At 47.4% G+C, this 27,753-nt stretch overlaps 1 protein-coding gene across 3 annotated transcripts in view; it reads left to right on the top strand.

Annotated features, from left to right (window-relative positions):
• GARRE1 (granule associated Rac and RHOG effector 1) overlaps nucleotides 1–20,716 on the top strand; it is an 83,660-nt gene extending 62,944 nt beyond the window's left edge. For all 3 annotated transcript variants that reach the window (XM_019423380.2, XM_019423379.2, XM_019423383.2), the window contains 11 exons: nucleotides 18–158; nucleotides 358–453; nucleotides 579–740; nucleotides 1,623–1,781; nucleotides 4,058–4,155; nucleotides 9,455–9,580; nucleotides 10,664–11,697; nucleotides 14,954–15,119; nucleotides 15,900–16,037; nucleotides 17,571–17,649; nucleotides 18,099–20,716. In XM_019423380.2, coding sequence (XP_019278925.2) covers nucleotides 18–158; nucleotides 358–453; nucleotides 579–740; nucleotides 1,623–1,781; nucleotides 4,058–4,155; nucleotides 9,455–9,580; nucleotides 10,664–11,697; nucleotides 14,954–15,119; nucleotides 15,900–16,037; nucleotides 17,571–17,649; nucleotides 18,099–18,407 — 2,508 coding nt within the window. In that variant the 3' untranslated portion in view covers nucleotides 18,408–20,716. The remainder of the gene's footprint in view (nucleotides 1–17; nucleotides 159–357; nucleotides 454–578; nucleotides 741–1,622; nucleotides 1,782–4,057; nucleotides 4,156–9,454; nucleotides 9,581–10,663; nucleotides 11,698–14,953; nucleotides 15,120–15,899; nucleotides 16,038–17,570; nucleotides 17,650–18,098) is intronic.
• The last annotated feature ends 7,037 nt before the right edge of the window (nucleotides 20,717–27,753 follow it).

The raw sequence follows: 27,753 nt of genomic DNA, 5'->3' as shown, positions 1-27,753 counted from the left end.
CACTGTTACTGTTGCAGGCAACATCGAGACTGAGGGAAAGAGGCTGTGACAGCCGCCTGGCGGGCATTGAGGTGCAGCAACTCTTCTGTTCTCAGAGTGCGGCCATTCCCGAGCACCAGCTCAAGGAACTGAACTTGAAAATCGACAGCGCTTTGCAAGTAAGTGTTACTGTCTGAGGACAGATAGAAACAAGGGAGGGCATTCAAGTTGTGAGGTTGAACCCGTTGGAAGGAATAGTAGGGTGGTAGTTGGCCTGAAGTCATTCAGTCACCGTAGAAATTTTAAATTCCTGTTGTCCCTGGACTTTGTCATTCTACGATCTGCCGTGTAATCTTGATTCTTACAATTTTTTTGCAGGCATATAAAATAGCTCTGGAAAGCTTAGGCCACTGTGAATATGCAATGAAAGCTGGTTTCCACCTGAATCCAAAGGCAATTGAAGCCAGTTTACAGGTATGCTTCTCTTTCTGGAAGCTCTTGGGAGCCGTGGTATGGCAGTGTCGCCATACCAAGTGAACCGGCTGTCTTGGCAGAATTGCCGTGGGTCACCTCCCCTCTCCTCTCCAAACCTTTTGCAGGGCTGCTGTAGCGAGGCCGAGGCGCAGCAGACAGGGCGGAGGCAGACGCCCCCGCAGCCCATGCAGTGTGAGCTTCCCACCGTCCCTGTGCAGATAGGATCACACTTCCTGAAGGGCGTCTCCTTCAACGAATCTGCCGCCGACAACCTGAAACTTAAGACGGTAGCTTTCCATGGGGTTCCAATACCGGGTGTGAACTTGGAAACCATTCTTAAGGGAAACCTAAGGGCTTGTAAAGAATATAGATTAAAAAACAAAACTGAAGTCAAGGCAGGAGGTATTAGTAAACTGGTGTCTAAAAGCAGACTATGATGACTTATTTTAATAGACATTTGCCAGGTTTTATTCCTAATTTTGTTCAAATGTTTCACATAAAGTGTTTTGAAAGTACGCTATGAAATACTATCTATGATTAATGTTTTAGGGGACTTTTGTGAATTAGATAGGAAATTTTATCATGATACCGCAGTAATTATGACCAGTTTGGGAGCGTCGTGTGAGCCAGGCATCATGCCAAGGGCTCCACACGCATCGTCTCGTTTAATGCTCACCCAGGAGACGGACACTGCTCTTTTCTCCATTTGACAGAGGAACTGAGGCCCAAGGTCACACAGCTACAAAGTAGTAGACTGGAATTTGAGGCTATGTAGTCTGTTTCCAGAGTCTGCATACCTGACCACTTGGTCATCCAAAATAAAGTTGAGGTTTTCATTGGTATTTATTTTTGTCAGATGATTTTGTCTCCTTATTTAGAGGAATTCAGAATTTCAAAATTCCTCAGCCAATTTGTGTCAGCAAATGCAATGCTATATTTTTTGCTAGTATAGAAATCACGTGTGTGTATTAATGTCTGCGTATCCGTATTCTCTGAGGGTATCTGATGACCGTTACCTAAGAAAGGAAAATGACATGATTTGAGTGGGGGGACTGAAACAGTGATCTTTTCTTGAGGACTATTGTGTGCTTGTAAATTCATTTCAGCACATTGTAGAATCTTGTACAGCTTTATCTTGAGGGGTGAACTCTCATCTTCTCGACCCGTAGCATACGATGTTGCAGCTCATCAAGGAGGCGGGCTGCTACAATGGAATTACACCCAGGGACGACCTTCCTGTGACCGAAGTACTGAACCAGGTGTGCCCGTCCACGTGGCGGGGCGCCTGCAAGACTGCTGTGCAGCTGCTGTTCGGCCAGGCTGGTCTGGTGAGTGAGCGTGTGGGACGCCCCGGAGAGAGAGCAGAGAGCAGAGAGTGTTTCCCGCATGGGAGGATGCGGTGTGGGCACAAGTGTGGAAATACTGAATAATTTTAAAAGTTCTTCAGTACCGCAGCATTTACAGCAAGTGGAGAAGGTAGAGGAACAGCAGCATTAAAAAGCCTTTTTTGTTTTCTCGTATAGACTCATAATACATATTTGCAGGGAACCTAGTTGCAAAGTGATGTTGTGGGTTTCCTGTGCAGAAACCTTCCGTGAGTGCTGGTTGATGGGGTGGGCCTCTCTGCACAGCTCGCCCACTCTGGAGCGACAGTGGTATCTTTCTGATGCTCAAACATGCCAAGCTTCTTCCCGTCTCGGGCCTTTGCCATTGATGCTCTTCTTACTTGAGAAGGCTCCCCTCTAATCTGCATGTGTGACATCTTTCCGTCTTCCAGATGTCAGCTCGAACACCGCCTCCTCCAAGAAACCTCAGTGGTATAAGCAGTGCCCCCCCCATCCAGTCACTTTGTATCCCAGCTCTCTGTTTATCTCCTTCTTAACAATGAAATAACAACATCAATTCAGAAATAAATTTAGTCTTTTCACCTTGGGAAAGAAGAGTGACTTTTGTCAAAGGTGGGATCCAGAGATCAATCTCTGAAGTCACCACTTAGCTTTTTGTTTGGCACCTGGGACTCATATAACCTTACAACCTTGATCCCACTTTCGAGAATTAAATGACTACTTTTTGAAAAGATAACAGCATTTCAGTCAGAGGTTAACAGAAGCTAATTAGAGATTAAGAAAATTTAAAAAACTGTTTCTTTAATTCCTACTTTATTCATAAATGGAGCTGTTGGGAGGATGCTGTTCTTTCGTTTCATGTGGGTGAGGCCTCAGGTGGCCCAGCTCAGGGTGGTGCTGCCTTGTGTAGGGCCAGGTGAGGGCCCGTCCGCAGCGGGGAGTTAGGCTTCCTTTAGGATCCGGCCCTTAATACGGGAAGAGAAGGAGTAAGCTGGAGACCCCCTGCTGAAGTATGTGGGAGCCCACTGGCTTGAGGAAATTGATCCATATTCCCAAAGATCATGTTAGCTGGAACTAGAAAAGCCATGGGGATAAGTTCTCTAGAAAGGAGTGGGTAAAATAAGGCAGACAGACATACAGTCTGTTTTGGGAAAACGTATTTTTAAAAAAAATTAAAAGCCCCAGGTTATTGAGAGAGCAGAAACTTCTTCCAGTTCCTTACTCCTTGCTCCCAGGGCACCTTTGTGTGTGACAGACAAAGAAACTTTAGGTTGTGGTTCTGGAGATGGGAGGAGAGAGGAAACACCTGCCTGGTCCAACAATGGCTATTACTTGGACAGGAAGTCTTTTCCAAAGGACATTGCAGACCAGCTGTGGGAAATCTGTTTACAGCAGTGGAAATCAGCTCCATTAGAGGCTGAGTTCGGAATCATAATAAGCAACTCTGCATGGCTTTGAAATATAACAGATATATATAGAGATGTAGATTTTTTTTTTTTTAATTTTAAGTAATCTCTACACTCCGCATGAGGCACGCACACACAACCCTGAGATCAAGAGTCAGATTACTGAATAAGCCAGCCGGGTGCCCTGTAACAGATTATTTTTGAAGTGCTTTATGATTTTTTCTTAAATTCTTTCAGTTATTTGAAAATATAGTCGTCATTTTGTCAAACTGTCGAACTTACCTAGCTACTATATCACCTGTGTAATATTGAAGACTCTCCTCCAAATAAGAAGAAATCATTGAGAGAAGAATCATCTTAACATTTCTGAACTACTTCTGTTTTTATTGATGGTTGAGGATAAAATGATCTTGTAAAAAAAAAAGCTTCATCCACTTCTAGCTTGTATTCATTCGTTACAAATGGGCTTTTCTGAAGCTGTGGTTCAATTTTTAATGACGGTCTTATTTCTTTCAAGTGCATAAAGTAAAAAAAAAAAATACTAAGTGGAAACAAAACAATTCCTAATTAACATATTTATAGTTTGGCAAAAAGTACTAAAAGTGCTTGGAAAGTTCAGTACATCTTGCACTCAGAATTTGGTTTCTGTTTATTGAAGTATTACTGTCTTCAGTCATCTTTATTACTTGCATTTGTCTTCATGGGGCTCTTGACTGGCCTCTGCATAACTGCCTTGCCATGGGGATAGTTCTTGCCAGAGTCACTCAACTTTAGTAAGCTCATGTATTGGATTTATTTGCGATCCATTTTCCTCTCTGAAAGCTGATTGTTGTTTTTCTCACTCTCTCTTAGGTGGTAGTTGACACAGCACAGATTGAAAATAAAGAAGCCTATGCCCCCCAAATCAGTTTAGAGGGCTCCAGAATTGTGGTTCAAGTCCCATCCACATGGTAACGTGACTCTTATATTAACACAAGCCTAATGATTGAAGTTTGCACGTCTTTGAAAACATTGCTTTGCTTTGGACAAACCCCGTGTTAGGTGACGCGTCAGGTCTTGCTACTTGCACAGGTACACGGGCAACGGTGGTGTGTTAACATCATGTGTCATGGTTATCAGTCCATGATAAGGAAGCCAAAGTGTCTGAAAAATAGTCTGACAAGTAGTATAACTAAAATGTTACATACTCCTGGATCATAATGAGCAACATTATCTTCTCTTTGTTACTGAGTCCATAGCTTTTGAACAGAGTACATCATTTCCCCTAAGTCACCAGTGTTTCTCTAAAACTAAGTACAGAACATAAAATTCCTTCTCCTCCTTTGTCTGTTCCAGTAACAACCCTGATGATCTTGAGCTCATGCCATTCCCAATCTGGGGGTGGACTGAGCCATTTTTGTTTCTAATTATTTAATTACATTTATGAACTGATGATAAAGTATTCTCCTTAGTTTATTAAAACTCCTACAAATTGGTAAGACAATGGACAGGTGCATGAATAGGTAATCAACAATAGATGAAGAAAATGTGTAACCTCACCTAATAGAGGCAGAGTAAAGAAACAGTATGATGTCATTTTGCCCACTGGTGTTGAAAAATTGTTTTAGAGTAATAAATACATTTCTAAAATAAAAAAAATAAAAGTTTGAGCCAGACCATACAAAAACAGGCACAGAAAGTGAATAAATCACACAGCCTTTCTGGAGGGCAGCTCAGTGTGTCAGAAGCCTTGAAAGAAGCGATCTGACGCCAGCGGCTCCATAGTCCGGCGGCTCATCCCAATGATGTGCAGAGAAATTCAGCTAAAGGATCAGCATCATAACTTTATTAATGGCAAAAATGAGCATGTGTTGGCCGACTTTTGTTATTAAGATTATGATATGAATGAGTAACCATACAGAAAATTTCTGAGACATTTAGATAGGAAGAGATGGCCATGGTCAGGCGTGATGGCACTCTTGGTGCCCAGGGGGACTAAAATGGGAGCCGGGTAATGCATTCGAGTTGTATTTAAGCCATTGCTCCCAGACATGAGAGGGCCCAGTGGTAGACTCTGCCCAGAGTTTTAGAACTTGCTGATAAATCAAGTCACAGTTGGCAGTTCACTTCATGTCCCAAAACCTCCCCCTTCCAATTTTTTATCTGATTATTGAGATGGCATACTGTTAACTTATATACACATCTTCATTCCTATCAAACAATAAACTGAAAGCTCACTTGTCTGTAAGATTTTTGTGTTCCTGAATCTGTTTTCCAGTTCACATCCTTCCCCACCCCAAGGTGTACAACTAGTACTAAAATGGCTAATTGCAGTTCACTGGTTCCCGAACTCTCCGTGTATGATTGATTTCCTTTGTAATTCATTGCACCTCCAGTAAAGGCCTTACAGACTGTAATTTCTTGGAGAGGCTCCCTCTGCTGGTTGCTTTTGGTAAAAATACAAAGTCTTTTAAAATGCACGTTTTTGTTTCTTTCAAAGTATAAAGTATGTGCTTGTTGAGAAGAATGCAAGCAGAAGTGATTGCTTTACTCCACCTTCAGAAAAATGAAATTATTAGCAAAGCCAGTCAAGAATTTATTATATGCTTTGCTTTTAATAAAATGGAGTGTCCCACTGCCAGATAGGGTTTCTTTCATAATACCTTTTTTAGATGTATTAATCGTCCTATTTAAGGTGTCCATCCATTCTTTCTTTCAACAAGAACTTACTGAATACCTACTATGTGTCAGAGATACTGTCTGGCTCTCGGAATTTAAGTATGAGCAACACAGACAGGGTCCCTGCCCCTAATAGTGTTGACCTGTTAATGACAGGGAGTGTGAGGGGCAGCTAACAAGCCTACGAGTTCAGTTCAAGCCGCAGCATGTGTATGAGGGGAATTAGAGTAGAATGATGTCGTATGATGAAGAATAACTGGAATAGCTGGGAGAAGGGAGGCTCTTTTGGATGAGAAGGTCACTTGTGAGTGGTCCTTCTTTGAAGATGCGATATTTGAGAGGAACCAGCCATGCACAGAGCAGATGGGAGAGTGTTTCTTCCAGGTAGAAGGAACAGCAAATGCAAAAGCCTGGCGGGGGGGGGGGGGGGGGGGGTGACCTGGCCTGGCTGGAGATGTGCAAGGTGGTCTTGAAGAGGCACAGGGTCCCTGAGGGACTTGGATTTTTATCCAGAGTAGAATGGCTTTGAGCAAGTCTGTGTGATTTACCAAAAGAATGGCTTTCATCTCTTAAAGAGATATTAGTGATCAACTCTTGAGACTGATGGATACGATAAAAGTGCCAATTTGTTGATTTTCAGAAAGAGAAATTATTCTCACCAGCAAGTGTAGTACTTCTTTCTGCATGACCAGCAGCAGATGCTCTCCTAGTGGGCAAACATATGTGACCAGCCAAATCACAGCCAGGAGTGGCTTGGGAGCACAGAGCGAGTAGGTCCTAATAATAAGCAGTTCCAGGCTGAGAGAGTCAGGTACATGAACCCTGGCCAGGTCCACTGGCCAACATTCTCTCCCCAGAGCCAGGGTCTGGTTGGCACTGGCAGAGCTTGCCTTTTGCAGTATTTCTGGAGCTGGCCGGCTCGTAGCCTCACAGACGTATTTCTTCTCAAGCCCTAAGTCATGCTGGAGAGTGCCGCTGCCTCCTTAGGATGGCTTCGCAAGGGTTGATTTCACCATTTAACTCCCAGAGTGCTTAGGAGAAGACAGACCACATCTTCCCGGTTCTGCCTCTCAGAAGAGGCCTCTTTTGAGGAGGTACCCTGAATGGGCAGTGAGGGCCTGAATGGTGGGAAGCAGCTCTCAGGGGAGAGCAGTCTGGGCAGAGGCAGCAAAAGCAGAGGTTCTGAGATGTGGGCAAATCCAACATATGCAGGGAGCGAGCAAAGGCCTTGTGGCTGGGACAAGGTGAGCGGAGGTGACAGTGAAGAGAGATGTGGCCAGAGAGGCAGGAGAGACCAGGTCACAAAAACCCCTGAGGTGCCATTTAGATTTTATGTCAATCACGATGGAATGCCACCGGAGAGTTTTAAATAGGGAAGTCATGTGTTCTGATTTGTGCTATAGGAGGCTCACTCTGGCTACGTGGGAGAGTGGGCCTGGGAGGGACAGGAGTAGATAGAGGAAAGGAGTCCGGCTGGGTGGTTGGTCCTGAGACACAGCTGCTGGAGGTTTCTTGGAGTAGAGCGGTAATAAGAGGGGTGGTGAGGAGGGCTTGGATTCAGAATGTGTCTTGGAAGAAGAGCTGTCGGGAATTGCTGGTGGGTTGGCATGGGCTGTGAGGGAGCCAGAGATGATGTGTAGGTTTGGGGTAGGCCCCTGTGTTGTTTACTTATGGAGGAAGTCTGTAGGAATCAGAGTGGTTTCTGGTGGAGAGGAGAGGAATCCGTTGTGCTGGCCAGGCTGCCTGTTAGATGTACCTGAGAGATGTCAAGGGTGCAGTTAGATACTGGAGAGTGGGGTTTGGGAGAAGGAGGTCGGCTGATGAAGGAGATTTGAGTCCTCAGTGTAGGGTGGTCTGTACAGCCGCAGGACCGGATGCAGCAGTCTAGGGAGAAAGGACAAAACTTGGGACTCGCCACCATGCGGAGGTGGGGGAAGCGGAGCAGGAAGAGTTGGCAGAGGAGACCAAGAGGGAGCTGCCAGCCAGGTGAGAAGAAAGTTGAGCAAGTTTGGGGGTCATCGGGCTACAGAAGACAGTGCTCCGGGAGGAAAGAAACATTGCAAAACGTTGCTGAGAGATTGAGTAAGGCGGAGACAGGCAATTGACCTTTGACATTAGCAAGAACGAAGTTATTTGATAAAAGCTATTCTGGTGTAGTTATGGGGATGAAAGCCCATTGGTGGTGGGAGGAAGGGAGAATAGGAGGTAAGGGGTGCCTGAGTGGCTCAGTCGGCTAAATTCTTGATTTCAGCTCAGGTCATGGTCTCACAGTTTGCAAGATCAAGCCCCGCATCGGGCTCTGTGCTGACAGTGGAACCTGCCTGGGATTCTCTCTCTCTTTCTGCCTCTCTCTCTCTCTCTCTCTCTCTCTCTCTCTCTCTCAAAATCAATAAATAAACTTTAAAAAAGAAAGAATATGAGGTAAGGAAGAGGAGAAGACAGTGTGTTTGGCTAAGAAGGGGAGCAGAGAGGGGCGCCTGGGTGGCACAGTCGGTTAAGCGTCCGACTTCAGCCAGGTCACGATCTCGCGGTCCTTGAGTTCGAGCCCCGCGTCAGGCTCTGGGCTGATGGCTCGGAGCCTGGAGCCTGCTTCCGATTCTGTGTCTCCCTCTCTCTCTGCCCCTCCCCCATTCATGCTCTGTCTCTCTCTGTCCCAAAAATAAATAAAAAACGTTGAAAAAAAAAAAAAGAAGGGGAGCAGAGAAATTCACAGTGTCTGGCGGGGAATGGGGGGCGAAGAGAAAGAAACTGGTCAGTGAGGCTGGTTTGTTGGCCAAAGGGAATGTCATGGGGACAGAGGGGGCGATTAGGTGAGCAGGGTCCTCGGGAAAGCAGGAGGGTCCAGAGCATGCAGTGCTCGCTCGGCTGGAGGGACAGTCTGGCAGAGCAAGGCTTGTGTTCCGCCGTGACTGGAGGGGCAGGCGGCACAGGCAGGTGAGCTGGTGCGTGGTGATGAGGAGAGGAAGCAGACCTCATCTCGTGTGTCTTCTCAGTTACTTGAGAGCCGTGATGGGGAAGAAGGGATGACGGCAGCAGGGATGGCAGGATCTGAGGAGAGAGGACGCGGGCTGAGGTGGTCATCTTGGAAAACGTTCACTTATGGGAAGGCTGTTTGTTGCTTACCTGAAATTTGCAGCGAGTCTGGGTGGCAGACGGTGAGGGTTTTACCTCCACGGACCTGCAGTTTCCCGGGTGCAGGTGTGAAGCACTAACAAGAAAGTGGGAGCAGGGATGTTCTGGAAAGGAGCAGATACTGTGTTGGCTCACAGAATCTGCACAGGGTAGGGCAGAAAGTCAGGACCGGGGCCGGTGTGGGCAGCGAGAGGGCGTTAGGGCCCCCAGAAGGTATCCCCTCCAGCCAACCCTTCTCTTGCTCCTGAACAGACTCCAGGGAGATCCTAGAGCTCCCCCTCCTCTTGCAGGGCAGCGGGTTCCAGCGTCCGCCTTGTCATTCTCGAAGTGCTCTTCAGTTGCTCAATTTTTATTTGGTGCCAAAAGCATGTAAAAATGGCAGCCTTTTGTAGGAGGCCTGCTTGAAACACTTTTTCAGGGAAGTGTAGCCCAGACTGACACAGCCTGATTTGTGGCTAGGTGCCTGAAAGAGGACCCTGCGACCATGTCCCTGCTGCAGAGAAGCCTGGATCCGGAGAAGACCCTGGGGCTGGTGGACGTGCTCTACACGGCTGTGCTGGACCTCAACCGCTGGAGGGCAGGGAGGTCGGTGTCCCCGCCGGTCACCTCAAGTGCTTTATATTCAGGCCCGCACTTAGGGACAGCATGACCACATACAGCTTTGTGTGTGCTCACGTCGCTGATAGCGTGTGAGTCAGTAAGGCGAGAAAGCGAAAGTTAGGTAACCTAACTTTGGAATGATTTCAGATTTTACAGAAGAGTTGCAGTGATACCAAGAATTGCTCTCTGCCCTTTACCCAGACTCCTCCAGTTACTTCACATGTCTGCCTTCATTTGTTTTATCACTCGAGAGTAAGCCCATCAAGAGGATTTTAACCCAACTCATTTACACCTTATGAGCAGAGAAATGTTTAGAAAATGTACTTATGTCCTATTATCAACTTTATATCTGAAAGCAGCTGACGGTCACAAGATTGTCTCTGGAAATTATGGACATTAGAATGGTAGGGATCTTAAACATCTAGCCATGCACCCCCTTCTTAACTCACGAGCGATGAGGCCCAGGAGACTGAGGTGGCTTGTCCAGGGTCCCACCAGCCATCGCCTGCCTCCACTCCATACCCTTTCTGACTCTAGGGCTTTCAGTACTAGAAAAAGTGCCCAGGAAACCTTGGAAGTAACAACCATCTGTTCTTAGCATTGTCTGTAAATCACTTCCAAGGACACCAGTGCTGCACAGTGTCACTGAGTCCCGCTCGCCCACCCTCTCTGCTGTGGGGCTTTGTCCACGTCCCTCTGCTGGCCCAGCCCCCGTCCTTGTCCTCCAGGCACAAAGCTGGCCTCTGCCACTTGCATGCCCGCTCTACCCTTGCTTCACTCTGTACTGTGGTTAGAGGGTTTCGCTCAAACTCCTCCGGCCAGAACCTAAATGTACTTTTCACAGCCTCATGTTAGACGCTGTAGTTTTTTTTTATAATAAATATGGATAGTAAGTACTTAACTACATACACTTAAAAGCCTTGGGTATTTATTTATTTATCTATAAAATAAGGGAACCTGATACCAACTAGAGAGATTGTTTTTGTCCTTAAATGCATAGAGATCATTTCATTGTCCAATCTGTATGTTTGTCTTTTTTTTTTTTTAAATACATCTCTGTTTAAATAGGGAGCAAGCTTTACCCTGCATACAGATCCAGCTTCAGAGGGAGATCTGTGATTTTGGGAATCAGGCTGACCTGCCTTCTGGGAATGGAAACAAATCTTCAGGTGGTCTGCAGAAGACGTTCTCCAAACTGACATCCCGGTTCACCAAGAAAGCTTCGTGTACCAGCTCCAGCAGCAGCACAAATTATTCCATCCCAAATACCCCTTCCAAAAACATCTTCATAGCTGGGTGTTCAGAAGAGAAGGCCAAAATGCCCAGCAATATTGATTCAAGGTTACAAAGCATTTTGAACATTGGTAATTTCCCCAGGACTACAGACCCCTCACAGTCCACTCAAAATCCCGGTAATCAAATGGCCAATGGTTTTCTCATGGAGAGGCGTGACAACTTCCTGCAAGGGGACGATGGCAAGGATGAGAAGGGTATGAACTTACCAACCGATCAGGAAATGCAGGAGGTGATAGATTTTCTCTCGGGCTTTAACATGGGCCAGTCACATCAGGGCTCCCCATTGGTGACAAGGCGTAATTCTGCTGCCACAGTCATGGTGACTGAACAGAAGGCAGGAGCCATGCAGCCACAGCAGCCACCACTGCCGGTGCCCCCTCCACCACGGCCGCCCCAGGCTGGGGCCCACACTCCTCTGACACCCCAGCCAGGCCTGGCAGCTCAGCAGCAGTCCCCAAAGCAACAACAGCCCCAGCTCCAATACTACCAACACCTGCTCCAACCCATTGGACCTCAGCAACCCCCACCCCAGCCTCGGGCCCCTGGGAAATGGGTACATGGCTCATCCCAGCAGCCAGCACAGCCTGTTGGAGCAGGTCTGTCTCCTCTTGGCCAGTGGCCTGGCATATCTGATCTCAGTTCTGACTTGTACAGCTTGGGTCTGGTGAGCAGCTATATGGATAATGTGATGTCGGAGGTTTTGGGGCAGAAGCCACAGGGACCTAGAAATAACACCTGGCCAAACCGTGACCAAAGTGATGGAGTCTTTGGAATGTTGGGGGAGATTCTGCCTTTTGATCCTGCAGGTATGTGACCCACCCCTGCCCCTTGGGATTTTCAGATAAATATAATCACTGAGGACTTCATAGCACCTAACACAGCCTTACTTGTGGGGGGAAGTGACCTAATTTCCTTTTAAAGACCCTTTCTCACTGTCAGTTGGTAATCATGGGGCACCTCCAGCAAAGATAGGCAACAGTGGTGAGAATGAGGTTTCTCTCACTATATGGAGGATGGGATTGAGGCTAAGAGAAGTTACTTGAGTAGCTCCCAGTCCCATAATTCAAGCGGGCTCCAGTCTGGGTCCTCCCGTTCGTGAGAGCCAAGGTGGCTGGTCCTTTGTGAGTACACAACCTGTTCTGTGACTCTTCTTTGCCTAGACTCTTGGGCCTATGGGAGGTAGTGGAGTTCTTCCTGCCTCATAGAATAAGGCTTCTGGCCTGAACACTGAAAATACCACCAGAGTTATCTTGGGAAGTTAGAAACATAACTTCACAACAAACAAAAATAGACTAGGAGGAGGAACTAATTAAGGCCAAAAGCCATAATTAATTAAATTTAAAAGAAAAGTAGTGTCGAAATTGTAAAATAAAATCTAAAAGAAGAAATCTCTTGAAGCAAGTAGACAAACCAATTTATCGTAAGCCTTAGAGCAAAGAGAGACAAGATTAAGAAAGAGAAAGGAGCTGTCATTCCAGAAATAGAGGTTGAAAGAAGTGTAAGACATTACTACATATGACTCAATGACAACATATTTGAAAACTGAGTGGAAAATGACTTCTTTCCTAATAAAATACACATTTACCAAAATCGTACCCAGAAGTGGAAGACCTGCCTAGATCTCCGTCAGTGGAAGAGATTGGAACGGTAATTATGAAGCCAACGTGATTCACCATAAAAACTTTATAAGGATTGTTAAAAAAGCAAACTGCAGTCATCTCTTCATGAATGTGGGTAGGGGCAAGACAAGCAGTGTGTCAGAGTGTCTGATACAGTGTCTGTTACTAAACCCGGTTTACTGCAGGGGTGGAAAGTGGTTCAGTGTTAGGGACTCTGCTACCGTAGAGTAATCCATCGCGTCAGCCAGTTAAATGAGATGCTGTAAAGACTCTAGAAAAAGACACCTGTAATTCCTTAAAACAAACAAATAAAAACAGAAACACAGAAAAACAAACAAAACTCAAGAGATGAATAGAAAGAAATTTCTTGAATATATATATATAAAGACTTCCAAAAGCCGGTAGCAAGTAGTACTCTATATAGTGAAACAAAATCATTCCAGTTAAAATCGTGACCCAGACAGGGTGACAGCTATTACCACCAACAGCATATAACTTGGTCTTAGACTTTCTAGCAAACACAGCAAAAGAAAAAGATACACTAAAAGGCACATCTCTGGGGGCATCTGGGTGGCTCAGTCGGTTAAGCTTCCGACCTTGGCTCAGGTCATGATCTCAAGTTCATGAGTTCAGGCCCCATGTCAGGCTCTCTCTTGTCGGCACAGATCCTCTGCCCCCTCCCCCTCTCTGCCCCTCCCTCCCTCACGCCCTCTCTTTCTCTCAAAAACAAATACACAAATTTAAAAAAAGAAAACCATTTTTTGCTGGCAGTAGAATTAGAAAAAAAGAAAGCTCAATAAAAAAACTTCTAAAATTAGTAAGCAAGTCGGTAAGGCAGGTGGATGGAAGATAAATACAGAGAAATCCATTACTGTCTTCTCGAATTTAGCAAAAGGTATACAGAATAGAAAATATGTCTCATTCACAAGGAGAATACTGTGAAGTATTATAAATAACTACAGCAAATATTTATAGAAATAACCAGTGGAAGAGGAGATCCACTGCTAAAACAACCTGGCATTAACTATTAATGGAAAGAAATGTTTTCTTATGTCTTCTAAAAATTCCTCATACCGTTGCTCGTGCTTGCTTGTTCCTGCTGTCCTTGGGTGGTAGATGTGGGCAGCCCTGCCCACAGGGCACAGGGAGAGCAGGCCTACCTGGTTGCCCCTGACCGGGGTGGGTGCAGCACGGTTTCTCAGCTGCTGTTAAACGGTACGTCTTTTGATAGTCATGTAATTAAATCCAGAGTATAAATGGTGTTTGGCAGAATTTTGCCAGATCTTTGATCTTTGTTGAGGCCTGGGCAGCCTTTATGTCTTTAGCCTAAGGACTTGACTGGCTTTTGCTTCTGGCTCCTCCTTTCTGACCTGCAGGTCCTTATGTACCTTCCTGCAGACCCCACCTGAGAGCATAAGGTCTCTATAGCCCTTTCTCCAAATTAAGGAAGGGCACTCCTCTGGATAGATGAGTTTCAGAAGGCACCCTTTAGGGCAGGGCCTGGGAGAGCAGAGTGCCCCCCCCCCCCCCCCCGCCCTGCACAGACACTCTGGCCCCTGGTGGCATGGTTTGACTCACTGAGAAGGGGGCCTTGGCTTCGGCCCAGAACTACCACCCCAGTGTGGGCATCTTTGTGCATTGCACACAGGGCAGTCTCACGCAGCAGTCCCATGGCAGTGCCCTGAGGACTGGCTAGTAATGCGATCATGCCCTGGTACCTTCGCGAGCTTAAAGCTGACAAGTATACACTGCTGAGGCCTATTCAGTTTGTGATCCGTAGATACTTTCCTGCCATATCTTCTTGTCTGACGCTTTCTGTCATGCCTTTCATGCTGTTTTCTCTCCTGCCCATCCTTACTCGGCTCTGTCCGGTATGTTTCCAGTCACCTCTTAATACATTCTGAAGTTTTAACTCCTCCATTACCACTCTTGTTATCTTCAGACTGAATGAGTAGGTCTGCCGTCCAGTATCCAGGAAAATCCTGGATTCGAGTTGGGCCACGTGGGAATGACATATCTCTGACTGACCGTGATGCTCTGATAACTATCAGGTTATCAGTTGGCCGAAGACATCATCTGATGTTCTAAGCTCTTAAGTATGTAGCACCAGACATACTTAAAGTAACTGGTGTTTGTCTTTAACATTTAATCATGGATCCTTTTGTGTTCTCGGTCTTTTGTTCAGAGTCAGCCTGCCTCTGTCCTAGGTATAACCCTTCTTGACAGTCCCTATGCACACACCACACCCCAGCTTCAGACCTGTGGCTGAGAGCCCATCTCACCATGGCGGGCTGCCGGGCAATCCTGCTGCTCTGGGCCACAAGCCCGGCAGCGCCTTGGCACTTTTCATTGTGTGTGTGACCAGCACATCCTCAGGAGGCAGGGAAGGAAACAAGAGGCCAGTGTGACCCCAAAACCTATTTGTCCCTTTGTCTTGACACAGTGGGTTCAGACCCCGAGTTTGCACGCTATGTGGCAGGAGTGAGCCAGGCAATGCAGCAGAAAAGGCAAGTTCAACACGGTCGCCGCCCAGGCAACCCCCGGGGCCACTGGCCACCCATGGATGATGCCCATCGGACCTGGCCTTTCCCAGAGTTCTTCACAGAAGGGTGAGTGCTGCGTGTGGCAGGGAGGCGGAGTTTGGGACTGGGGTAAGCCCCGTGGGGCCCTTGTGCACTCTTACCAGGCAGTTCATTTCCAAGGCCCCAGATGAGAGAGTGACATCTTGTCAACCCTTCAGGAGGTCAGAGTTCTGTGACAGACTCTTACAATGCCAAGTGGCATGATGTGTCTCTGTAAACACCATCATCAGTATAAATTGATAATTTTCAACATGTGCTCTTCTGCCCTAAACGAGGAACTTATTTGATGGTGTTTATGAGGTAACTGCATGTTTACCACGATCTTGATGTTGAAATGGGCATGGCCGTGGAACCCATGTGATTTATGGAATGTGGCCCTTGTAACCTCCAAAAAGCAAAGGTGTATGATCCAGAGGCCAGTGTAGTGGGACAACGGGGATTTTCATCCTAAAGACAACCGGACGTTGACTTTTCACATCTCTTATTGCCACCTGGCTCATAAGTCTAGACGGCCAAAGACCATTTCAATTTGTTGCTCTCAAATGAATTTCCTATGCAGAGCACAGTCTTCTGAGAAGAATAAAGGGCAATGATGAGCACATGTTACTTTTGAAATAAGGGACAGGAAGAACTGCTCGGGTTTTTAGAAGGGGAGGTGAGAGACCACTGTCTGGTTGTTGGATGAATGCAGGATAAAGACTGTTCCTTTAGGGCTGGGGCAGGCGGGCGGCCGGCCTGGGGGCTGTCCAGCTGGTGTCCAGGCCGGCCGTAGGAGCCCCGGGACCACCTTCTGTCTTTGGCTTTCAGGGACAGCCTACACAGCGGCTGGTCGGGTGCTCAGGCAGACTCTGCCAGCTCAAGTGATGAGACGTCCTCCGCCAACGGAGACAGCTTGTTCTCCATGTTTTCAGGGCCCGACCTCGTTGCTGCTGTCAAGCAGAGAAGGTATGAAGAGATTTTCAAGTGCAAAGGACAGAGGGGCACAAGAATGCGATCCACAGCTTATTCCTCTGGAAAGCTCGGGAACCGCATTGTCCCCAGTCAGCCTGGTGTGGGAAAGGCAGAGGGCCTCGGCCACCACTGTCTTGCTGAGTCCTCTCTGGCTACCATGCAGGCTTGTAGCCCAGGTGACTTGACATTGGGTTGGGTTTTGCTAGCAGAACAGTCTCATGCAAGCGGTAGCCAAAAATACCAGTGTGAGGCAGGGGAGGGTTCTGGAGACAGGGTCTGGTCTGCTGATACTGGACTGTGTCGTGTGAGAGGCAGCCCTTTCTATGGGAGGAGCAGGACCGAGTCAACCAGGTTCTAGTCAGGCTTTGAAACTCCAGACAAGGGCCTGGCCCTCTCTGACCCTGTTTCTTCGGTGAAAAAAATAGTAATGGAGTATATTCAGGTCTGAGAAGTTTTAAAAGTAGGGATACGTGGCTGGCTCAGTCGGTGGAACATGCAACCCTTGATCTCAGGGTCATTAGTTCAAGCCCCACATGGGGCATGGTGCTTACTCAAAAAAAAAAAAAAAAAGAGAGAGAGAGAGAGAGAGAGAGAAGAAAAGAGGGGCATCTGGGTGGCCCAGTCAGTTGAGCATCCGACTTTTGGTTTCAGCTCAGGTCATGATGTCACGGTTCATGAGTTGGAGCCGGAAGTCAGGCACTGCCAGGGTAGAGCCTGCTTGGGATTCTCTCTCTCTCCCTCTTTCTCTGCCCGTTCCCTGCTCCCTCTCTTTCTCTCAAAATAAATAAGTAAATAAGCTTTAAAACAAACAAACATGTCAGGATGGATTGGGTGCTATGAAGAAAAATATAAGGGTCAAGGAGGCTTCTGACGAGCAGAAAACTGAACAAAATGAGGGTGAGAAATTGGCAGTGGGGTATGTGTCAGAGAGAAGAATCAGGGATGCTCTGCAAGTTTTTGTTTGGCCAGAGCATCTGTATGAAGGGGGTGCTGTGAACCGAGGCAGGAGGAGGCAGGAGGAGTGGAACTGACCAGGGGTGGGGTGTAAGACGTCTGTTTTAGACAAGGGACACTGGAGAGGGCAGTGAGACATCGATGTGCAGCACTGCCTCTGCAGACACTGCCGTCCACCTGCAGGAGCAGACTGATTTACCGGGCCCCGAGCCTGCTCCGCCCTGCCTGTGTCATTCAGCGTCAGAACGGAAATTTTTCATGTTTGTGATTCACACCAACAGTCTTTTAAGTCCCACTTCCCCAGGGCGCGGGAAGCATTCAGTATCTGTTGAATAAATTCACAAAAGCCAGAGCCAGGGGAATGGCCAGTGCCCGTCTTCACGCCCGCCACTCCCACCCGTCCCCAAGCCTGTGGCGGCTTCCGGGAGTGCTCCATTCACTGGCGACCCACCGAGGCCTCCCCACCTAGAACCAGTGCCCAGAGCCACCAGAGCCAGGTGGCCAGTGTGTCCCCGGGAGGCAAGCTGGGTGGGACGCCAGGGGCCCACTGTGCTGAGCTCCGGGTTCTTTCAGGAAACACAGCAGTGGAGAACAGGAGACCAGCACGCTGCCCTCACCACCTCTTCTTAGCACCGTGGAGGACGTGAACCAGGTATCGTGGGCCCTGTTCTGGCCAAGGAGGGCCAGCTCTCTGGGGTGCAGACCATGAGCAAAGTTGCAAAGCTTCAGTTTTAAGAGGGCTCCAAAGCAATGACAGGTTCTTAACTACCTCAGCTGACTCAGAGCCAGATTTACAGGAAGCTCTGGGGCTGTGCCATCCACGGTGACAGGCAACAGCCACACGTGGCTATTTCAGTTGCAGCATTCCTTAGTTCCTTAGTGACACTAGCCATATGTGGTAGTGGCTACTGTGTTGAACGGCGCAGACACAGAACATTTCTGTCCTTGCAGGTTCGATTGGACGAGGCTGTCCCGGGGCCGTGGGGAGGTGTGGGGCTCGCACGTGGCTCCTAGGTGTGCGTCAGGACCAGAGACCTGGGGAGGTGGGAAAAAATGATGAACTGCCAGAAATGCCCCTAAGAACCCTCTTCTGTCTCTCAGGATAACAAAACCAAAACGTGGCCACCCAAAGCACCCTGGCAACACCCTTCCCCGGTGCCCAGCACGCTGCCGAGCCCGAGCGCACCTCTGTACGCAGTCGCCGGCCCCGGCAGCCAGTGGAACGACACCATGCAGATGCTGCAGTCCCCGGTGTGGGCCGCGACCGGCGATCGCAGCGCCGCCTCCTTCACCTACGTGCAGACCCCACCGCAGCCCCCGCCCCCACCAGCCCACAAGGCAGCGCCCAAGGGCTTCAAGGCCTTCCCCGGGAAGGCTGAGCGCCGGCCGGCCTACTTGCCCCAGTACTGACCCAGGGCCGGCCTGCCCGCCCAGAGCTGTTGGGGCCAGCATCCCCACCCTGACTAGCTGGCACCAGCCCCCCCAGAGGACCAGTGCACCCCTGTCCCAGGCAGGGCTCCTTGGGGATGGGGGTAGTTGGCAGCTCCAAGCCTTCAAGGCCTGGCTTCTCAAACTTTGGAGGCATCGGACCCCTGGAGGGCCAGCTGGAGACAGGTTTCTGACCCTCAGGGAGATGCTGGGGGATCTTCGAGCTTAATAAGCTCCTCCGGTGATTCTGATGCAGGTGGGCCAGAGGCCACACTTTGAGAAACACAGCTCTCTAGTTTGTAGTCCCACTGTGTGTGTTGGGAAGGCATCAGGCCTAAAGGCTGAGAGCAAAACTGACCATTCTTCTGAAACCCTCCCCTCCCCCTTCTTAACGCATTGAGTGATGACCACACCAGTCACTGTATTTTATAGCTATTTTTCATATAGGTTTTTAGTTAAAACATCTCCTGCCCCAAATGCATTGAAGATTTTAAGATAACAAATATAGAGGCCGGAGGTTTGTTCAACACTATCTTTATTTAAGCTTAAACAAAATGGGCAAAGTATAGAATATTTGTGATCGGAAGCAATCACCTGGGTTTTCTGTGGGTGGGCAGCCCCTCGCCACCCCAGCAGCACCCAAGGGGTGCAGTCTTTACCGGATTTACAAAAGCAGGATCGTAAAACTGACGTCAGAGGCATATTCCTGATGGTGCATGGAGATGAGCCAGCTGGCTGCTGTCCGTGTGCAGAGTCAGGCTGCACCTGCTGCCCTCAGATCCACACATGGCCAGAGGCTTTGACAGGGTCTTGGAACGTGGGGGTGTGGTCAAGAGGCTGCACAGACACACCTGCACTTGAAATTGCAGTTAACATTTGTGAGCTGGCTCAAGACAAACCAATTACGATGTAGACAGGAATTAATTTAAAGTCTTTTCTTTAGAAAAACACAAAAAACCACCTCATTTTCAGTTAACATGTGCCATTAAATAGATGACATCCTGTGGATTTAAGGATATTTTCCAGCCAGAATGGATCCAGAAGAATTGAATGGTGCTTAAATTGAGAAATAATAATAAATATATCTATATAGAATAGACATATCCCACTGTATATTAATTGAGGTTACAGAAGTTCTTTATATAAAACTTATTTAAATTTTTCATATTTCATCTTTGAAAAAGTCTAATTGAGAAAAATCCATAATATTTTCTGGTATGAAAGTTTGACAGTATTAATATTTTTTTTATATTTTCTTAAATCATTAAACCATTTTAATATATATGTTAACTACTAATAAATGGTTTATTCTTTCTAACTCCACATAAGCTTTTCCAGCGAAGATTGTAATAACACATTTATGTTCTCATTTTTCTACGGATATAAGTAAATTTATATTTAAAAATACCAAAAAGAAAAAAGATATACGTATATGTATGTATACACACCAGTTCTAGAGGACCCTTAGGGTGTCTGAGCCCAGCCATCTGAGTTCTTAGCACTGTGTTGCCAGGCTGCTCCCAGGGCTCGGGTGTCGTCTTTTGTGCTGTGGGGGTTGCCATTGCTGCCTGTACTTCTGATCCTTTCACCGCGGGTTCCGAACATTCACCTCACCACGTTTACAGAGAACTATTTTGTACATAGACTTTTCCAGGCACGTGCTTTGCGCCCACCCCGCGTGGCCCTTGTCTGTGTTAGCCGTCGGTGTGTGCACTGATCTCTGTTGAAGTTGTTTGTGGCTGTTTCCCTCGTAAGATAGTTTTCTGTTCCCTTCAGTAACGTGTCGCCAGTCCCTTGTATTTCAAGTTCTATTATACTGAAGTACTCTTGTTTTAATAGTGCCTCCCCAAGGACCTCACCCTGGACAGAGGTCAGCCCTTGACGCCCCAGTGCAGGTGACGTCGACACCGCTAATTGTCACTTTCCAGTCTGTTTTGCTCGACTAAGCAGGACATTTCGTAATTGCATCTCCGTGGGCTGTGAGACTGTGTGAAACTGTTTGTGTGGTCTCCTTGCAGGTGCTGTGTTCTCAGCACCACCTTGCTCTGAACACTGGTTATTCCAGGTGCTGCGCTCGGCAGAGGGGTCTCGCCAAAGCGCATGTGTGTGCGTGTGTGAGTGTGTGTGTCCTTTGCATGGCCGGGCGTGGCCGCCTTGCTCGGGCATCAGCAGGACATCGTGTGAATAGTTACAACGCTTCCAAACTGGAACTCTACATTTTGTATCTTACTTTTAAAGCTCCTATAAGTAAAGTAACTATTGGCTTTATTAAAAATATACATTTAATAATATCTTGTATCTCTGTTTAAAATGAACTGCAGCAGACATGTGAGAAGCCCTGCCTGATTCATTACTTTGAAAAGCTGCACCCACGTTGCTTTTGAGGTCAGTTTGTCCTCTGATTCTGAGACCTCGCAAGAGGAAAGAACCCTGGGAGTGTTGGGATGAGCTGGGGTGGGTGGGTGGGCAGGAAGCTGACAACTACCGCACGTCTCCAGCCGGCTTCCCTAAGGCCAAAGGAGATCCGGATAGACGTCTGTGAGGACAGAGCCAGCGTCACGGTGAAGGAGCCACCTGGAGGGATGCAAGTTCTCTCCTTGGGTTGTGGTCCGCCAGTACCCCCATTCCACCAGCCAGGGGCGCTGTGAGCTGCCCAACCAGCCTTTCCAAGGAGCAGACCCAGGGATGAGCTCTCCCCTTGCTCCACCAGAGACCCCATATTTGGCAAGGAGATCATACCTTACAGGGAGGGACAAGGACTAGTCTCATTGGAGGATGCCCTCCTGCTAAGCAATGGGAAGCTTGTTCAGTGGGAACCACAAAGGGAGGGTGGGTTACAGGGGAATTTCAACTTTTCATTTACAGCAAGATAGTACTTGATTGAGGCTTTTTTTCATGGCCTCGGGAAAAGATACAAGCGTTAATCTATAACCTACCAGTATAAATACTAAGGCATCTTTCTGCCCAGAAGCTGAGCATGGGGACCAAGACCCAGAGCCTTCTAAGTGCACCTCAGGACAAGGTTACTTAGTAACAGCTATGTTGCATGAAATACGCCAGAAGTACCTATTAAAATGCTAGCATTTTATTCAAGCATGCTCTGTTTACCACCAGTACTTGGTGCTGTTCACTGGTTTCAATTCACTGCAGTGGTGGAGACAGAAGAGTTCTGTGGCCGGGCTATGTGCCGGATGGGTGAGAGTGGAAAGCTGAACAGATGTTACGCCTGAACAGCAAGAGGGTCCTTGTGAGGCTGGTGACCCTCCGTTTCCACCTGGGGGATCCTGGGAAAGTAGGGCGTCCAGCTCAAAGAGTGTAGCTGAGCGCGGAACCTGCTTCGGATCCTCTGTCGGCCCATCTCTACCCCTCCTCCATTTGTACTCTCTCAAAAATACATAAACGTTAAAAAAAAAAAAAAAAGTGTAGGGGGGTGCCTGGGTGGCTCAGTCTGTTAAGCATCCGACTCCTGGTTTTGGCTGAGGTGGTGATCTCACAGCCAGTGAGTTCAAGCCCCCTGTGGGGCTCTGCACTGACAGTGCAGGGCCTACTTGGAATCCTCTCTCTCTTCCCTTGTCCCGCTCTCTCTCTTTCCCTCTCTCTCTCTCTCACACTCTCAAAATAAGTCAATAAACTTTAAAAAAAATAAATAATTTTTTAAAAAGTGTAGCTGAAACACAGCATGCCAATCGTGACACTGTGAGAGGATGGCCCTTTGTGCACATCGTGTGGCCGCTGCTGTGACTGCTTCCTGATCTGGAAACACTGAGGAAATAAACCCTTCCAATGGCGAGCTCCTCAAATGCCCAAAAGCCATGTATGTGGAAAGCACGACTGGCTGCCTCCCAGCCACATGTGTTGAGGAACCTCCCGGGCCAGGCTCCTGGATGTGGCTAATATTGAGCCTGAGTTTGGGAGGTGGGCATAAGTGAGGAGAAAGGACTGTTTCAAGAGTGTCATGTTCATTTCCACATCTAAAGTCACTTCAGGGCTAGGGCGCCTGGGTGGCTCAGTCGATTGAGCCTCCAACTTGGGCTCAGGTCATGATCTCGTGGTTTGTGAATTCAAGCCCTGCATCGGGCTCGCTGCTGTCAGCACAGAGCCTGCTTCAGATCCTCTGTCCCCCTCTCTCTCTGCCCCTCCCCCACTTGTGCTGTCTCTCAAAAAAAAAACTTTTTTTTTTTAATTTAATAAAGTCACCTAAGGGCAAGGCCCTTGCTAGAAGCCAGGGCTGCAAAGAAGATACAGTCTCTGTTCTTAAAACTCAGTCTTGTATTTATTTTTTAATATCTTTTTAAAAACTACTTTATTTCCGGGGCACCTGGGTGGCTCAGTCAGTTAAGCCTCCGACTTCAACTCAGGTCTTGACCTCATGGCTCATGGGTTCAAGCCCCACATCAGACTCTCTGGTGTCAGCACAGATTCGCTGTCTCTCTGCCTGCTTCAGATTCGCTGTCTCTCTGCCTCTCCCCTGCTCGTGCTTTTTTCCAGTCTCACTCAAAAATAAACATTGAAAAAAAGAATGAGAAAATTGGTAAAATTATTTTAATTCCAGTGCAGTTAACATACAGTGTTATATTTGTTTCAGGTATACAATATAGTGATTCAACACTTCTGTACTCCATGCACATCAAGTGTACTCAATCCCCTTCGCCTATTTCACCCATCCCCCCCCCCCCCACCTCGCCTCTGGTAACCATCTGTTCTCTATAGTTAAGAGTCTGGTTTTTGTTTTTTGTCCCTTAAATTCCACGTATGAGTGAAATCGTATGGTGTTTGTCTTCCTCAGACTGGCTCATTTCACTTAGCAAAATACTTAGCTTCATCCATGTTGTTGCAGATGGCAAGATATCATTCTTTACAGCTGAAGAAGACTCCACGCGTATATATAGATAGTACATTTTCTTTATCCATTCATCTATTGACACATTGCTTCCATAATTTGCCTATTGTAAGTAATGCTGCAGTAAACATAGGGGTGCATGTATCCCTTTGAATTAGTGTTTCCATATTCTTTGGGTGAATACCCAGTAGTGTGATTACTGACTCACAGGGTAGTTCTATTTTTAATTTTTTGAGGAACCTCCATTCTGTTTTTCACACTGGTTGCACCAGTTTGCATTCCCGCCAACAGTGCACAAAGGTTCCTGTTTCTCCACATGTTCTTCAGCGTTTGTTTTTTGTGTTTTTTGGTTTAGTCATTCAGACAGGTATGAGGTGATATTGTGGTTTTGACTTGCATTTCCCTGATAATGAGGGATGTTGAGCATCATTTCGTGTGTCTCTTGGCCATCGGTATGTCTTCTTTGGAGGAGAAAACTCATAGTCTTTTAGGGGAGACAACCCCATCTTTCCCTTCCTTGTTAAGAGGCCACCCTCCATCTACCCAGCTGTTCTGGCAAAATTCTTAGAAGACATTCATTCTTGATTCCTCTTTCCTTTATTCTCCTCTTCCAGCAAGTCCTATAAGCCTATCATTACAAGGGCATTCGAATTCTTTTTAAGGTTATTTATTTTTGAGAGAGAGAATATCCCAAGCAGGCTCCGCACTGTCAGTGTGGAGCCCGATGGGGGCTTGAACTCACCAACCTCGAGATCACGTCGCCAGCTGAAACCAAGAGTCTGACGTTTAACTGAACCACCCAGGTGCCCCCAAAGCATATTTGAATTCTATTATGTTCTTAAATATGCTGCCAACAACCTGGTCATCACCTGACTCCTGCCTCTCCCTCTCTGGCCTCAGGGTTTCCCAAACACCTCTGCTACCTCAACATTGCCTCCCCCAGTGCCCACTTGCCTGCTGCTCCCACAAATGCTCCCTGCTTCTGCCTCCATCTGTTCTCTTGGGCCAGAGCCCAACCTCTACCTGGGTTGTTTTTCATGATAGCACTTAGCATTCCCCTGGAGCCATGTTTGCCTTTGATCCTCTCACTAGAAGGGAGGCCTCATGAGAGCAAGGAACAAGTCTTGTTCATGGCCACATGGCCAGGGTGCAGAATGGCGAGAAGCAATTCCAGAGGAGCCAGACCGAAAGAGGCATTGACGCGCAAATCATTGAGCAAATTCTGATGCCAAATAAACATAGATAAATTATAATTTCTAATTTTATATTTAGTATTTATTTATAATTATTTAATTTATATATGTTATTTATATATTATTTATAATTACTTATAATTATAATTATATTTATAAAAATAATAAATAACTTAAAATTAGCTCTCACATCAAACTAAAAGAATAATACATGATAACCAGCGTTTGTACCAGAAGTGTGAGATGAGACTGACATTAGGAACTGCGGATAGGATTATACAGCTTTTTACAAACTCTATAGAGTTTTCCATTCTCGTGGAAATATGCCTCTGTGCGGTACGGAATTTTTTTAAAGCACCTAACAATAGAGTCACAGGGAAAATCTGGGGACGACATCCCGAAAGGACAAAACACCGCCGCAAGCAAAAACCGAGACGCAGGACGAGCTCCTGGCCGGCTGGAGGCGCTGATGAGCCCACTCACGGGGTTTTTTGCTCGCGTGCGAGTGCGCGTGCGCATGTCGCCCCACTCAGACTTTGTGCACATGCGCGCACACGTCCATTCCAGACGTGCGGACTGAGACGTTTGCTAGTTCTGTCTGCACCCTAGCTTCCAACCCCGCGCGGGGACATGCGCACACGTGCATCTCAGACGTGCGATCCCACACGCAGATGCGTGCGTATCAGCGCCCCCAACCTGCGCCGAACCCGCCTTTCCTGCGCCAAAGATCGTGCGCACCGCCCTCTCCCGAGAGTGGGCCAGCTCTAGGAGCTCCGCGGAGCTCTTTGGAGGCGCTATTCTCAATCCCTCGGCCGGTCGCCATGACTCAGCATCCCAATGGGCGCAGCTCTCGGAGCAGCTCGAAAAAATCCCTCCGCGTGCATCGCCCCGCCTTCCCGTGGGCTCCTTCAACTCAGCCGCAGAAACTAGCGCTCCACCCACCTTTCCCTCCCCCGGACTTCATCCTGCATACACATGCGGGTGCTTCCATGTTTCCTGCTCCTGCCTGACTTCTGCCAGCTACTCCGATTTTAAGGCCTGAAATATATAAAACGCCCGTGCCTCAGTTTCCCCATCTGTAGAACAGGGCTCTTATTTGGAGCTGTACTAGTTTCACAAATAATGGGAGCCAACTGGTTTTTCAAGGCTGCACTAGGCTCTGAAATTAAATCCTTCTGCAGAGGTAGGACGGTCCCTGACTTCCTAAATTGCCTCCGCTGTCAAATCCTTTGTCCCGGACCAGTCCTGTCTTGCTGAGGGCCCTTGAAGATGCCCAGGGCCGAGCAGGATCACTTGAACTTTCTGAGCAGATTTTCTTTTGTGTGGTTTAGTCAAACGCTCCAAGCTTCACTGTCGCCAGGATCCTCAGGTATCTGAACACTATAATCTCTGGGTGGTTGCAGACAGGGGTTGGCACAACATATGGTAGCAGTGGTGGTCATGGTGGTAGAAAACAGTAGGGCTTAACTTTTGTGAGAATGTAAAATTACCTTACTTTGAAATTTTTCCAAATTCCCAAATCCCACACCATCTCCCAAGATTTGCTCAGAGATGCTAACCTCACACTAATCACCCTCCCACACACTGCACCTTTCCTGTGGGTTTCTCCATGCTGCCATATACAAATCCTCAGATTCGGTCCAAAGGGACCAATAGTAATGTGGTGGTTGAATTTTCCTACCTCCCTGCTTTTTCCCTTGCTGCTGTCCTTTCTCTTTGAGATGCCGTTCTTGGCCGTTTCCACTGAAACTCTACCCTGTCAATCAGAATTAATATCACAGAGGCTTGGGGCGCCTGGGTGGCTCAGTCGGTTAAACCTCAGACTTCAGCTCAGGTCACGATCTCGCGGTCCGTGAGTTCGAGCCCCGCGTCGGGCTCTGGGCTGATGGCTCAGAGCCTGGAGCCTGCTTCCGATTCTGTGTCTCCCTCTCTGCCCCTCCCCTGTTCATGCTCTGTCTCTCTCTGTCTCAAAAATAAATAAAACGTTAAAAAAAAAAAACTTTAAAAAAAAATATCACAGAGGCTTAATTGATGTTAAAACAGAACTGTGATGATGGGGATTTGCCAGAACGTGGCAGGCGGGACAGGATTGCGATAAAGAAAAGGGCTCAGAAGGCAGACAAACTTGGATTGATTTTCCACTTAGCAACAGAATGGCTATTTTCAGATTTCTCAACCTGTCTGTTAAATGGGGAGGACAACAGGATTGTTAACAGGGCTGCTATGAGGATTATATGGGAGAACATTTAGCGCAGGGCTCCAAACACAGTAAACTGGCAGAAGTTTAACCATGTTAGTAGTTGGATGATGAATGGCTGTCAAGTAATAATGATCTCCTTTGTCCCCTCCTATTTGTTTTCTTTCCTTATGGCCCTCCGGATAGCAATATAGTTTTCTGCTCATATAGAAAATCCATGTAACTGGGTTTTCAAAGCCCAATGTTAAATTTAAAATATTATTGGGAAATCTGGAGTCATTGAACCTGCTGGAATCACAGAGCCCAAACTGCTGGAGGTGAGAGAAGACATGACAAGGGGCACCTGGGTGGCTCGGTAGATTAAATGTCTGACTCTTGATTTCTGCTCATGTCATGATGTCACAGTTCATGAAATCGAGCCTTGCATTGGGCTCTGCGCTGACAGAGCAGAGCCTGCTTGGAATTCTTTCTCTCCCTCTGTCTCTCTGCCCCTCCCCCTGTTCTCTGTCTCAAAATAAATAAAATAAACTTAAAAAAAAAAAAAAAAAAGATGAGTTCTTCAAAAAGGCAATCATCAGGATTTACCTCCAGCCTCTTCTTCAGTAACCAAAGTAGCACCTGTAGGTTTCAAGTGACTGGGAGACATTAGAGAAGACAGTGTGGCAGTGCTTAGGTGAACACCCATAAAACCTTTGGAAAGACTTGGGAGTTGTAAATGACAGCTCAGCTCCAAACAACATCAACGCTAAGAAAAATTACTGATTTATGTTCCAGCTGCAGACAGAAGAGGCCTAGCCCCAGGAACTTGGGTCCTGTACCTCTCTGGGGTTCACGCTCTACATTGTTTTCCTTGACACCAGGGACTGGTCCTCAGGTCTGCTCTTTCAGAAAGGCAACTTAACACTACCAAACACGGAATTTCTCTTGCCAGCACTTGTTCGGCTGGCTTATCTCTGATGCAATCAGGAAGGCAGAGGAAGAAACACGAGGATGGAACGGAGTGGTTTGGGATAAAGACAACAGACATCCACTGTGGTCACCAAAGAGAGCCTACTAGAAAGAAGGAGTCAGTGGCTACTGTTGGGCTAGAGTCATCAG

This window comes from Panthera pardus, unplaced genomic scaffold (assembly GCF_024362965.1).
Source record: "Panthera pardus isolate Hobbes unplaced genomic scaffold, ASM2436296v1 HiC_scaffold_18, whole genome shotgun sequence".
Taxonomy (NCBI): Eukaryota; Metazoa; Chordata; class Mammalia; order Carnivora; family Felidae; genus Panthera; species Panthera pardus.
The sequence above is the reverse complement of the archived record's forward strand: the minus strand, read 5'-3'. Positions and strand labels throughout refer to the sequence as shown.